The sequence below is a fragment of the Monodelphis domestica genome, chromosome 3 (genome assembly GCF_027887165.1).
Source record: "Monodelphis domestica isolate mMonDom1 chromosome 3, mMonDom1.pri, whole genome shotgun sequence".
Classification (NCBI taxonomy): Eukaryota; Metazoa; Chordata; class Mammalia; order Didelphimorphia; family Didelphidae; genus Monodelphis; species Monodelphis domestica.
Genome location: NC_077229.1, coordinates 418,408,949 through 418,423,128, shown reverse-complemented (window position 1 = coordinate 418,423,128; position 14,180 = coordinate 418,408,949). Strand labels below are relative to the sequence as shown.

Here is a 14,180-nt window from a genome sequence, read left to right as displayed (position 1 = left end):
GTCTAGGTATGGGAGGTGGGACTGGGGAGGAGGATAGGAGACATAGATAGCCAGTAGAGGTAAGAACACAGAATAGGAAATTATCTAGAAATAGAAGGTGGGAAATGCCAAAGACAAACTTCACTGGTCAAGTCTCTCCTAATACTGCTGGATTTCTTGGAAAGGGTAGGAATCGGGGTGGGAGATGGGTGGGAGATAGAGCTGGGGGTAAGGGCCCATCTAGGGAAGCTAAGTTCAGCCCTGGTGTTAGAGGAGTCTACACTTGACCTTTGAAAACCCAGCATGCTGCCAGCTATTTGTTTTCTTTGGATGGATTTCCTGGGCTTGATTTCTCAGATTGGGCTTAGCCCTTGGGTTCCTAAATCCTACCATCTTTTGTGTCCACAGCCAATACCTACGAGGTCCAGGTGATCACGGGGAAGATGCCCAAAGGTGGCACTGATGCTAATGTCTTCCTGAACATCTATGGTGAAGAGTATGGGGATACTGGGGAGCGTGCTTTAAGAAAATCAGACAAATCAAATAAGTTTGAAAAAGGACAGGTAATGACAACAACAAAATCAACAATTTATATAGCACTTTATATGCATCCTATAAAAGAAATTCAAACAGGGATTTAAAGTTTACCAAGCATAGAGTCCAACCCTCTTATATTACAGATGAGGAAACTGAGGCACAGAAGGATTAAGTGACTTGTCTAGAGTTACCCAGCAAGTAAGTGAATGACTGAGTGAACATTCATTAACATTTATTATAATGTGCAAAGCACTGTGCTAATGGATAGTTTGGGATCGGGAAAGATGCTTCGAGAATGGCAGGAGGGCAGAATCCTCTGTCTAACTCTGTCTTCCCATTCCTTTTGGGGTCATGAAACAGCAACCTTGAAAAATTGGAGTTAATACTCATTCTATATAACTTGAAGTACTGTTGTGAAGATCAAGTGACTCAATGCATGGAAAGTGTTGAGAGGGAATGTGATATAGCTGGACTCAGCGGCAGCGCTGTTCTACAGCCGACTTACAAACTACATAATCTTGGGCAACCTCCCTGTGCTTTGATAGTATTCAGTCATTTTTCAATAGTGTTCAACTCTTCATGGCTCCATGTGGGGTTTTCTTGGCAGGTGCTGGAGAGGTTTGCTGTTTCTTTCTCTAGCTCAATTTACAGATGAGGAAACTCAGGCCAGTAGGGTTAAGTAACTTGTCACATGATCACAGGGCTAGAAGTAACTTGGGCCAGATTTGAACTCAGGATGATGAATCTTCCTGGCTCTAGGTCTAGTTCTCTATACACTGTACCACCTAGCTGCCTCTGCCTTAGTTTCCTCATTTTTAAAATGAGGGGCTTGGACTCTAGGGTCTCTAAGGGCCTCTCTAGGTTTAGACTTCTTGCCTCTAGAATCAAGAAGAAACGCACATGTTTGATATTTAAAATCCATCATGATCTGAATCCTGGATGTCTTGCTTTTCTTTAGAACCTTAAATTTTCTTCAAGATTCAGTTTGAGTGCCCATCTACATCAGGTCCCTCCATCCCTCTCTTCTTCCTTCCTTCCTCCCTCCCTCCCTCCCTCCCTCCCTCCCTCCCTTCCTTCCTTCCTTCCTTCCTTCCTTCCTTCCTTCCTTCCTTCCTTCCTTCCTTCCTTCCTTCCTTCCTTCCTTCCTTCCTTCCTTCCTTCCTTCTTCCTTCCTTCCTTCCTTCCTTCCTTCCTTCCTTCCTTCCTTCCTTCCTTCCTTCCTTCCTTCCTTCCTTCCTTCCTTCCTTCCTTCCTTCCTTCCTTCCTTCCTTCCTTCCCATCTTTGAATCAATCCTGTGTATTGATTCCAAGACAGAAAAATCACAATGGGGGTTAATTGACTTGCCCAGGGTTACACACCCAGGAAGTGTCTGAGATCAAATTTGAATCCAGGACCTCCTGTCTCTAAGTCTGACTCTCTATCCACTGAGACACCTAGCTTCCCTGCCCTCCCATCAGGTCTTTCTTGATTTTTCCAGCTGTTTGTGTTATCCCCTCTAATCATCTTGTATTTATTTTGTATGTACATCTTTGTGGGTTCCCTATTTGAGAATTTGCCGACTCACTCAAATTTATTTTTAACCCCCAAATATAGTACTTAGAGCATTGTCACAGTCATTCACAGACATTTGCAGAACAGTGAAAAATGTGAGTCACCTCATAAGCACATTTCCCACTGAAGCTGAACAAGGCAGTGCTCTGTCTGCTTGTTTCATCTCTCATACCGTAAACAAGTGTCCTTTACCACGGCATATTTAGTGCCACATTTTTGTGCTTTTTGTTGGCGATTTCCCTGTTTAAAATGACCCCCAAGCATAGAGCTGAAGTGCTTTGTTGTGTTTCTAAGCACAAGAAGGCTGTGATGTGCCTTATGGAGAAAATACGTGTGTCAGGTACGTTTTGCTCAGCCATGAGTTGTAGAGCTGACAGTCTGTCCAGAAAAAGGAAGAGGAAATTCTCCAATCTGTACTTGAGGCTACTCTGGAGAGTCTCTATTAAATTTTATAACCAGAGACTAAAAGGAACCAATCCCTCTACTTCCATTTGGAATCATGGTTCAGTATTCACCAATCATTGATGTTCCATAACAGTCGTCTTGAACTCCTCCTAGAAAAATCCTAGGAGGTTGGGATTCTAGGACCTGCCCCTTGTGAATGCTTTGTCTTTGCCCTCTACAGACAGACACTTTCATCATCAATGCCATTGACCTGGGGCCCCTGAAGAAGATTAGGATTCGTCATGATAACTCTGGCAATGCCTCTGGCTGGTTCCTGGATCGAGTGGACATCACTGACCAAAATAATGAAACCACGTGAGTGGGAGACTAGCAGATTCCCAACTGAATGGCCAAGGAAGAGGCAAATGATGTTCTTTATACTTTCCATTCTCTTTTCTCATCCCCCAAACCTCTCCTTATTCTATCACTCTGTCACTCAGTGATGCACTTTAGAATAGACAGAAGAGATGCTGACCTACACACTGTGATTCCGAGGCACAGGTAAAGGACCCCTCTCCTCCAGCTTAGCATGAATTCTAAAGCAAAACTATCCTAAACTTTGAACTTTAGTCATCTGGCTTCAAGGCTAGTGGAAGGTTGGTTTATATGAAGAAGGGCGTCTCAAAATTGTTGAGTACAATGTCACAGAAGATTCCAGATGACAACTTTATAGATGGGAACAAATAGGATATCTTAGGTATTAAAGTTGGCTACTTTCTCCTGCTTCAACCCTATCTCACATGATGAAGTGCTTTCATTCATTAAAAGGATAACTCCTCTACTTGTTCAAGAGACCCTACTCAATCCTCTCTCCTTTAACAGATTGGCCTCCCTCTCACTTCTTTCACTTATTTTCAGTCTCTCCCTCTTTACTAACTCATTTCCTGCTTTCTACAAATATATTCATGTCTCCCCTATCCCCAAAACAAAATCTCCCTTGGTTCTTCCATCCCCACTATTGTTCTATATCTCTTATGTCCTCAATGAAACTTTTCAAAACTCTTAACTACAATGGGTACTTCTCTCATTCTCTTCTTGCAGTTTGACTTCTGACCTTATCATCCCATTAAAATCACTCTTTCCAGTTACTAGTAATCTCTCTTTTTTAAACCCTTACCTTCCATCTTAGAATCAATACTGTGCATTGGTTCCAAGGCAGAAGAGCAGTAAGGGCTAGGCAATGGGGGTTAAAGTTGTCTTGCCCAGGGTCACACAGCTAGGAAGGGTCTGAGGGCAGATTTGAACCCAGGACCTTCCACCTCTAGGTCTGACTCTCAATCCACTGAGCTACCCAGCTGTACCCCACTAGTAACCTCTTAATTGTCAAATCCAGCAGCTTTTTCTCAGAACTCATTCTCCTTTACTTCTCTTGAAGCCTTCGACCCTATTAATCACTCTCTCATCCTTGATACTCTCTTCTCTCTAGGTTTTTGGGATATCACTTTCTCCTGGCTCTCCTCCTACCTATGTGACCACCATTTCTCTTTTTCTGTTTTTGGATCTCTCTCCAGGTTCCTTCCTCTAGCCATAAGTGTTTCTCAGGGTTCTTTCTTGGTTCCTCTTCTCTTTTCCCTCTATGCTACCTCAATGGATGATCTCAGAAACTGCCATGGATTTAATTATTTTCTCTGTGCTGATGATTCTCAAACCTACCTTTCCTAACCCAGCCTTTCTGTTGACCTTGAGTCGTGCATCTCCAAACTGCCTTTCAGACATCTTAAAGTTCGTCTGTCCAAAACAGAACTCACTTTATTCCCCTTTAAACTCTCTCCTACTCCTGTCTTTCCTGTTACTGTAGAGGGTAACACCATCCACCCAGCCCCTCAGGATTTATCTGTGTCATTTAATAAAGTTATCATTATTATTTTCAGTCATGATTTCCTCTTTTGACACTGGTCAGCTATTTCCTTCAGTAGTGTGACAAAAAATTTATTAGCCAAGACACAAAAAAGCAAAAACCAAGTTTCTAACTCAAAAAGAAATAGGTTTATTGAGAGAGGGCCATTCTCACAATAAAGCCAGACTCAGGTTGTCAACTGAAGACCCCTAGCCTTGTGCATGGATGGCCCCCTCATATAGCCCTCTCTTCTAGACGTGATGTCAGTAGTATAGTATCATTTGACTGAAGTAAGTTGTCTAGTGTGTCTTCATCCAATAGCTCAGTCCCAATCATGGCCAGTCATGCCATTGATGTAACCTCCACCTTTAGCATGAATGTACTGCATGCTATGCTGATTCAACAGAGGTCAGAATAAAGACAGGCTGTTCTTTTTTATCATTTGAAAATTTTTATTTTTTATAATTTTTATAAATTTATAAATAATTTTATAATTAATTAATTTAGAATATTTTCCCATGGTTACATGATTCATGTTCTTTCCCTCCCCTCCCCCCATAGCCAATGAGCAGTTCCACTGGGTTTTACATGTGTCATTGAGCAAGATCTATTTCTATATTATTGATATTTGCACTAGGGTGGTCATTTAGAGTCTACATCCCCAATTATATTCCCATCAACCCATGTGATCAAGCAGTTGTTTTTCTTCTGTGTTTCTACTTCCACTGTTCTTTCTCTGGATGTGGATAGTGTTCTTTCTCATGAGTCCTTCAGAAATGTCCTGGGTCATTGCATTCCTGCTAGCAGAGAAGTCCATTACATTCAATTGTACCACAGTGTATCAGTTTCTGTGTACAATGTTTTCCTGGTTCTGCTCCTCTCACTCTGCATCACTTCCTGGAGGTTGTTCCAGTCTCCATGGAATTCCTCCACTTTATTATTCCTTTGAGCACAATAGTATTCCATCACCAACATATACCACAATTTGTTCATCCCCCAACTGAAGGGCATCCCCTCATTTTCCAATTTTTGGCCACCACAAAGAGCGCAGCTATGAATATTCTTGTGCAAGTCTTTTTCCTTATTATCTCTTTGGGGTACAAACCCAGCAGTGCTATGGCTGGATCAAAGGGCAGACAGTCTTTTATCACCCTTTGGGCATAGTTCCAAATTGCCCTCCAGAATGGTTGGATCAGTTCACAGCTCCACCAGCAATGAATTAGTGTCCCCACTTTGCCACATCCCCTCCAGCATTCATTACTTTCCTGTGCTATCATGTTAGCCAATCTGCTAGGTGTGAGGTGATACCTCAGAGTTGTTTTGATTTGCATTTCTCTGATTATAAGAGATTTAGAACAAAGACAGGCTGTTCTGAAAAGTTATGAGGTAGAAATCTGTGGATTAAGCCCAAGTCATTGGCCCAGTGTCACACCAGAGAAGATGAGAAGGATGTACAGCTTAGCCAGCTAGCCTGGTGGAGAGCAATATCAGTAGAAAATAGCTACAGAGTATTACAGAACAATAGACTATGTAAAATGTAATATTAGAATCACAAGGGGTTTGGGATTTCACATTTATACTAGGAATCCCTCAGCTTACCTGTAAAATATTTGGTGCAAAGAAGAGAATACAGAATCTGTCATTAGAGAATGTAAGTTTGAATCTCTTCTCCACAATTGTGACCTCTAACCCCAGACCTTGCCTCTATGGGCCTCAGTTTCCTCAAATGTAAAATTAAAGAGATGGACTCATTGGTCTCTGCATCCCTTCCAGTTCTGAATCTATGAACATGTAACTAGGTCATCTGGTCTTAGACATTCCATAATCTAGCCTACTGTGGTCATTTTCACTTGGAGCTACAAGAAGACTGAAGGGATTTGGGATTATCTCTTTAAGGGATTTCAAGTCTCATGACTGTTGTGGCAACAAATAGAATCTTTTTAGAACCCTTCAAAAAGCTTCATGACCTCATGAAACAGACCCTGAATAGAATTAAATTGGATTGGAGTGGCACATGCATTCCAGAAGCAAAACAGAAACTCCAGAAAGTTATACTCATGTTTTTGATTGAGTACAATTTAAATACAGAATTAGTTGTAAGGATATGTCCCAGAGGGCCACGCCTGGAGTCAGGAAGACTCATCTTCTTGAATTCAAATGTGGCCTCAGATATAATTACTAGCTGTGTAATCCTGGGCAAGTCACTTAACCCTCTTTGTCTCAGTTTCCTCATCTGTCAAATGAGATGGAGAAGGAAATAGCAAAGCAGTGCAGTATCTTTGCCAAGAAAACTACAAATAGGGTCACAAAGAATTAGGCACAAGTGAACAACAACAATGAGTCTCAGAGTAGTAGGGTGAAAAAAGAATCACTGAATTTAGAGTTGGAATCTCGTCCTTACCACTTTGTAACCTTGGACAATTCACTTCCCCTTTTGTGGGCCAAAGTTTTGTCCATTAAAAAATGAAGGCATTGACCTAGAACCCTTCTAGATTTAAGATCTCTCCTAGCTCTGACATTCATTCTGTGATCTTATGACTCTAAAGTTAGGTCTCCCCTTCCAAACTTTAGTTAACCATTAAATTATCCAGCCCCTACATTGAGCACCTCCCTGGAGCCTGTGTCTTGTCTTCCTCCAACTGCCCCAGCTTTCTTCTACTTCACCTCCTAAATCCCAAGCACTCTAATCTGGTGACATTTGTAAAATGTATAAAAGTGTAAAAGCCCATTCATACCATCTATGTGGTTTTTTTTCCCTTGGGGGAAGGTGGAAAGAGGCTCAGAGAAATAATAATAATAATAACTAGCATTTATATAGTGCTCTGTGTTTAAAAAGATTTAAAAAATGTTATCTCATTGTATCCTTACAACAACCCTGGAAGATTAAATGCTATTATTGAAGATGAAGAAACTAAGATAAAACAGGTGAAGTGACTTGCCCAGGGGTTACCCAATTAGATTTGAACTCAGGTCTTCCAGACTCTTGGCTGAGCACTCCATCCACTACACTATCTATTGTCTAACAGAAGGATTCTAATTCAAGAATACCTCGAAGGACCAAATGGTATCAGATGACACGGTACATTTTTCTTATCCAGGCAGCAATATATTAGGATGAGAATCTTTATTTCAAAGTACAATTATACTGTTTTTGGACCAATTGATGATGATTCTAGGGCTAAGGTGATCCAGCTAGATAGATCGTAGTAGAGTCAGAACTGAAGCCCAGGTTTTAAGACTCTTAAATCCAGTGCCATTCTTATCAACCTACTAGCAACCTATTCAAAGATGCTTGTAGAAAAGAATAGAGCCCCCTAAAACCTTCCTCTCCTCCCAAGTAGTGCTGGCAACTTGTAGAGGAAATGCAGCTGCCTTTGTTGACCTTCTTAGGGATCATGGCAGACCAGGTGAAAGGGGATGAGGTCCTTCAGGTGCTGCTCCTATCAGTTGGCACTGAGAATCCCCTCCCACCCCCCCACCTTCCAGAGACTATCTCAGGGTCTGAGCAGCCAGTTGACCATACCCTACTTGTCTCCTTTTAGGTACTACTTCCCATGCCAGCGCTGGCTGGCAGTGGATGAAGATGATGGGCAGCTCTCCAGGGAGCTGATCCCAGTGGATGAGTCATATATCCTGAAGGATGAGGGGAATGAAGAAGAAGAAGAGGGCGAGGGCGAGGAAGGAGGAAATGAAGAAGACACTGGGCTTGCCAACCTGGCTCTGGAATTGAAAGGTTCCCCTTGACCTAGTACTGATTCATTCCTTCCCACCAGCAATCGAGACTCTCAACTCTTCAGGCTATTTTCTCTCCAAGTTCTGCTTCTCCTTACCATGATTCAATCTTAACTCCAACTCCTCATCCTACATAAATCCTCTGTTCCAACTGGGTCTGCCTAGCATCCTCATTGGGATGTATGTGCCATGCTCATTTCTGTGTGCTTCATGTTGCCTATGCTTGAAAATCCAGCTTAAGTTGCCATCAGCTTTCTGGAATTTTCCCTAAAAAACAATAGCTTTGGGGTCAGCTGGGTGGCTTAGTGGATTGAGAGTCAGACCTAGAGAGTGGGAGGTCCTGGGCTCAAATCTGGCCTCAGACACTTCTTAGTTGTGTGACCCTGGCCAAGTCACTAAACCCCCATTACCTAGCCCTTACCACTCTTCTGCCTTGGAACCAATACACAGTATTGATTCCAAGACATATGGTAAGAGTTTAAGAAGAAAAAAATTATCATAGGACTTTCTATTTTATTCTAGAGGCAGTAGGAAGCCAGTGGAATTAGCTGAGTAAGGTGGCAGTGTGTGAGGTGGCCAGGAAAGGGAAGAACCTTGGAATGGGGAAAACAATTAAAAAGTGGATACGTACTCTAGGAGACAGATGATGAGAATCTGAACTTAGTTTGTATTTGAGAGAACTTAGAAATGTAGAAACAGCAAGATTTGGTATTTGAGTGGCTATATAGGGTGACCTACATAGATAGGTAGATAGGGTCCTACCTCCTCAACTTGTTCTTTGAGGAAAAGGAAAGGGAATGGAGTTTATGGTTGGCAATAATTATAAAAATGTATCTGGAGATTAAGAAGTCTGGCTTATCTGTACCTAGTGGTTCAACATCATGGGAATGACCCAGGCTTGCTGGTGAAGGATGTTCTAATTCTAGACCAGGGACAGAGTGCTTTAGTCATCTACCAGAGTGACTCTCTCAGTCTGTCAATAGTATTGACTGGGGGCTCACTGGGTGATCCCAGAAAGAAGAGAAAGACCTAATTCCTGCCATTAAGAAGCTTTCAGGTTAATGGAGAGAGAGAGAAAGGACCAACATAAGTGACAAATACATAGAAATGGGACAAAAAGAATATATAAAATCATTCACAGCTAATTGAGAGATAGCATGATGATTCCGATAGCAGATAGGCATTGGGATAAGGATGTTTTACCTATGACAAATCCTGTTGTATGACCTTAGACAAAGCATTTCACTTTTTTGTGCCTCCAGCAAATCCCCATGACTTTTAAGGTACTAAGATGTGGACACTGATGGAGAGAATTTCCACCCTAGGACTCCTCTACACTAATGTATTAATTAAATCATAAATCTACTTCCTTTTCACCCCACAAAAAATGAGAACAAAGTGCAGGTATTCAGAGGTAGAGTGCTGAAGGTCTTCAGGAAGGATTGAAGTGACTGATACAGGTGGGGCACAATGGGGAAGTCTTCCTGGAAGAGATGAGATTAAACTGAATTTTGTATATAGGAAGGGTCATGATTTAGCAGAAAGAAGGGAGAGAAATTCTTCAAGTTGACAGAGTGCAACTGTCCATAGAGCAAAATTGGACATTTGCCCAGTGACCCAAGGAATGGACCTAATTTCTCTGATGGCACCTGGTAGCTGAACTCTGCCCATAGCCCATGCCCTTAATCTATTCCTTCCCCCATTCCCCATGGCCCCCACATGAGGTCATGCAGGATCTCACCTGTTCCTGGGAGCACCACCCTGGAAACTCTTCCTAGTGGCCTTGGAATCATGGAAATTTGCCTGGCCTGTAGATCTGAGGTTATCTGACTGTGTCAGTGACCCACGGGCCACAATTCAGACTTGCCCTTTCCTCCCTCCATGCCTGAGATTGAGAACAGCTCACACTGCTCACACCTCCACGCCCCTCACCCGGCAGATAAATCGACCATGTATTCAGTGACCGTGAAGACTGGTGACAAGAAGAGAGCAGGCACAGATGCCAACGTCTTCCTCACTCTCTTTGGCGAAGATGATGATACAGGTACAAATCCTGGGTGTGGGAGCGAGAGTTCACTCATTTAGATGAATGTGTCTCTAACAACTGGATAGGGTTGTAAGTCCTATCCATAGCTTCTATTGTAAACTATGAGGAACCATATTGGAAGTCATCTAGACCATCCCTCTTCCTCCAAACAAGGCTGCATTCAACCATCCCTCAATGAAAGAAGGCTCCTTTTTTTGTAAAGATTATATGAACTCCCTAATTGTGTGACCCTGAAAAACTCATTTAATCCAATTGCCTAATTGCCTTGGAATCAATGCTTAATATTGATCCCAAGACAGAAGGTAAGTTTTTTTTTTAAAGACTCTCTGTTTAAATAGTCTAGTGTTTTCTAACTTTTATCATTAGTATATGGTCCTCATTCATATCTACACTTAAGGAATTTCGAAGGGATTTCCCAGAAGAATTACACAGACTAGTAACACATAGAACAATAAATAGGTGTTTTTTTATGGTCTGCCAATGCATACAGGAGCTCATTCACAGCTTAAATGGAGGTAGGAACCTGGGGGTTAGCAGTGGGGTGTAAAGGAAAAGATATAATTAGTGAGGTTGCTAAAACCTCAAGGATGGAAATGGTGTCAGGCCATAACAGTGGGTGAAATGGGGGATTGATGATGGGCCACTCCGCTATGCTCCTTGGTACTCCTCCTGGTCAACACAGGGATGCCTGGGATAGAATTTGCCTCCCTAGCTCAGAGAGGCAGTCAAGTAGTTGAGGGTTTTATAGGGAGAGACTGGTTCTCACTCTGGCCTCTCAGATTTCCCATCTTGGAAATCTGAGGCAGAGAGAAACAGTTATTGCCTGGGAAGGGTCTTACTGAATCAAACAGGCAATTCTGGAACATGGTTTCTGGGGTAAGTTTCCAGAAAATGACAGAGAGGGACAGGAATCTGGAAGGAGGTTGTTAAGCAGAAAGGAGAGACATACCCAATGTTCAGAGAAGAGATAGCTGAGAGCAAGTGAGTCTGATGGGTCCCAGCGTGGATCATAAGCATGAGTTTTTTGGGACTATCACAGAAACACTGTGTTTTTTTCTGACCTAAATCCATCTTCCTCCATTCTAGTCCCTTGTGCCTTTTCTGGTCCCCTATTCTCAGTCCTGTTCATATGGTAACTCTTGATGGACTTGATAATTATTAAATGAAAGTCCTTTTCCCTCAGCCTTCTTTCCCTTGGGATAAATGTCTCTAGATCTGTTAATAGGTCTTTCTACTAAGAGCCCCTTCTCAAATTTCATATTGCTTTCATTGATTTCCCTGTGGCCATCCCTGGGTTTGCATTTCAAAATCAGAATGACAGAGGTCCTGGACCCCAGACATGAGGGAGCTGCTGGCTGTACTTTCCATCAGCTTCCGTATTCCTCTTCTGACATTGGAGACTATTGAGGGGCAGGGAAGATGGTGATTTTTGCAAGTGCTAAACAAATATGACCAATAACTCTTAAAAAGCAGCAGGCAGTATGCTAGACAGACGGTGCCAACATTAATGAGCAATGCCAAGGGACCCGGAGACACCTGGAGCCTTCTTCCAGTTTCTCTTCTCAGGCTTTTAGCCAGACAACTAGGAACTATCCTCTGTGGTGAGTCAGTCAGATGCCCAGTGGTATAGTAAATTAATCACTAGGTATCTACATTTAATAAGGAAGATAAAACATGGGAAGTGAGTAAACCAGAGAACAGACTAGCAGATTGGAGAATAGACTTTATTAGTCCCAAAAGAAGACCAGGGATGTGGTTCAAGGGAGATATGGGAGGAAACCAGGAGGCCTTGGAAGGAAGCTGTATTTGTATTACAGTGGAGGAAAGAGGGGTATAAACCCATTCCAAATTCCAGAGGGACAGCAAGATCACCATCAGATTCAAAGGATGTTATACCTGAACCCAAAGCTACAAGGGTTGGGAGTATCTAGAGCACACAGCTAGAGTGGTATTCTCTCCTTCTGTCCCCATTGGAGGAATCTTGCAAGAACTCCCCTTGTCCTCAGGGTATACCTCTTTCTATCAGGAGAATGTTAATATGTACCTGCCTCAGTGGCTTTCTTTTCTGAACTTCCCAAGCCTGTGAGGAGAGAATGGGAGGACTGAGCTATCCCAGAGCCAAAACAACTAGGTAGCTTTGGAAAATCCGATATCTGGTTGGTCATGTTGGGACCGTTGCATTTGGCAGGAACAATTCTCCTGAAGTCTTCCAAGTCCAGCAACAAAGACAAGTTTGAGAGAGGAAGCATTGAAATCTTTACAGTGGATGCATTTTTCCTCGGAGAGCTTAAGAAAATAAGGATTGGTCATGACAATACAGGTAAGTCTTTGTTCTTTGTTACTAAGAATGTAAGACTCTCAGAAATATCTCCCTGCATCAGCTCCTGGTCCCTTTGGTTCAGGCTTATCTCTAAAAGAGTACCAGGAGACACGTTGTTGGGTGAGCTGCTATAAACATCCTTCCTTGCTTCCAATAAACGAGGAGATATCTATCATCCAAGAGTTTTCCTAGACTCAACTTGAATCCATGAATATTTTGAATCTTCAGCTCTCCCACACAGCCACTGTTCAAAGCAGGACCCTTACCACATCTTGACATAATTCTATTGCAGTAGCCTCCTAATTATTTTCCCTGTTTCCATTATATCCCCTCTCTAACCCATTTTACATTCAGGTGCCAAATGGATCTTCCTGACCACATCATTCCCCTGGGACTCAAGGAACATTGTTGGCTCTCTATTGCCTAAGAAAAAACAAGCTCCCCTGGGATTTAAAATCCTTCACAATCTCATTCCAACCTGGTTTTGTCAACTAATTTCACATTATTCTCCTTTACTCACTTTATATTAAAGACAACCTGGCCTATTGTCTATGGCATTCCATCCCTAACTCTATTCCTTCGACTGTCCCTTATGCCTAGAATTCTCTCCTTTCTGACTTCTGCCTCTTGGGTTCCCTGGCTCTACTCAAGGCTTACTCCCAAGTGTCACTGCAAATGGAAGTCCTTTCCTGATTCTCCCAGTTGTTATTTTGCCACCCCAAAATTATTTTGTATTTACTTAACTGTTTATATGTTATCTCCCCCTGCCCCAAATGTAAGCTCTTTGAAGGCAGAAAATTTCATTTTTTTTTTGTTTTCATATCTCTAGAACCAAGCACCATGCCTGGGATACAGTATGGGTTTAATAATTATTTGTTGGACGGACTTTTATCATCTACTGGGGGTAAAGATCTCTACAAGTTTGCCATCCACTATTTCTGAAAGCCCTTCTTTTGGTCTGCCCATGTACTTTGGGAGGAGCCCAAGTCCTATTGTATCTGAATTTAGAGAATAAGGCTATATCCTTCTCCCTCTCTCATTTGTCCGTATCTTCCCAACCTTGCCCACTTCCATCCTCATTTTCCTATTTTCATCTTTTTTTTCCCTCTGTTCTTAGCACTGACTTGCCCTTGTATGGTCTGCTGAAGAAGGAAAGACAGCTTGGCATGTACACAAAAATGGCGCAAGTGACATGTACCTTCTTGTCCCCATCTTCCTCATTTTATGATATCAATTAAGTATGTCAGCAAAGGAATGATACTCCTTCTTTCCTCGCTCAAAGCTCAATCTACCCATCTTAGAGTAACTTCCTTGTTTTCAGAATTGACCCTGGGGAAAGTTACAAAGCCTATAGGATTTGTTGTTATTGTGTCTTTAGCTACCCTATTCCATGTGGTTTCTCCCTTACATTGTAATTCTGTCCTTTCCTTTCCTTAGCTTTGCCCATTGCCCTTATGTTCTATCTCCCTTTCTCCTCTAAGGACTAGCTCTCACACCCTTCATTCCCAGTAAGATGTCAATGGCAGCATGACTTATCGTGTAGCCCCTCCCAAGAGCAGGCACATTTTTAATGAGGAATCAAGCCCTAAACTAAAAAAATAAGACTCTAATGGTGGAATTTCAGGCGTTATCTAGTAGCTAAAGAAAGCGATGAGTACTTGAGCAACAGAATCTTTTCCATGGCCTTGAAATCTTACAGAAAGACAGAAAAAAAGGAAAAAAAGTAACTTCA

At 42.2% G+C, this 14,180-nt stretch overlaps 1 protein-coding gene across 1 annotated transcript in view; it reads left to right on the top strand.

Annotated features, from left to right (window-relative positions):
- LOXHD1 (lipoxygenase homology PLAT domains 1) overlaps nucleotides 1-14,180 on the top strand; it is a 159,703-nt gene that overhangs the window by 19,722 nt on the left and 125,801 nt on the right. Inside the window, exons 8-12 of the mRNA XM_056824393.1 lie at nucleotides 388-542; nucleotides 2,694-2,827; nucleotides 7,892-8,082; nucleotides 10,021-10,125; nucleotides 12,317-12,448. Of these exons, the coding sequence (XP_056680371.1) occupies nucleotides 388-542; nucleotides 2,694-2,827; nucleotides 7,892-8,082; nucleotides 10,021-10,125; nucleotides 12,317-12,448 (717 nt within the window). The remainder of the gene's footprint in view (nucleotides 1-387; nucleotides 543-2,693; nucleotides 2,828-7,891; nucleotides 8,083-10,020; nucleotides 10,126-12,316; nucleotides 12,449-14,180) is intronic.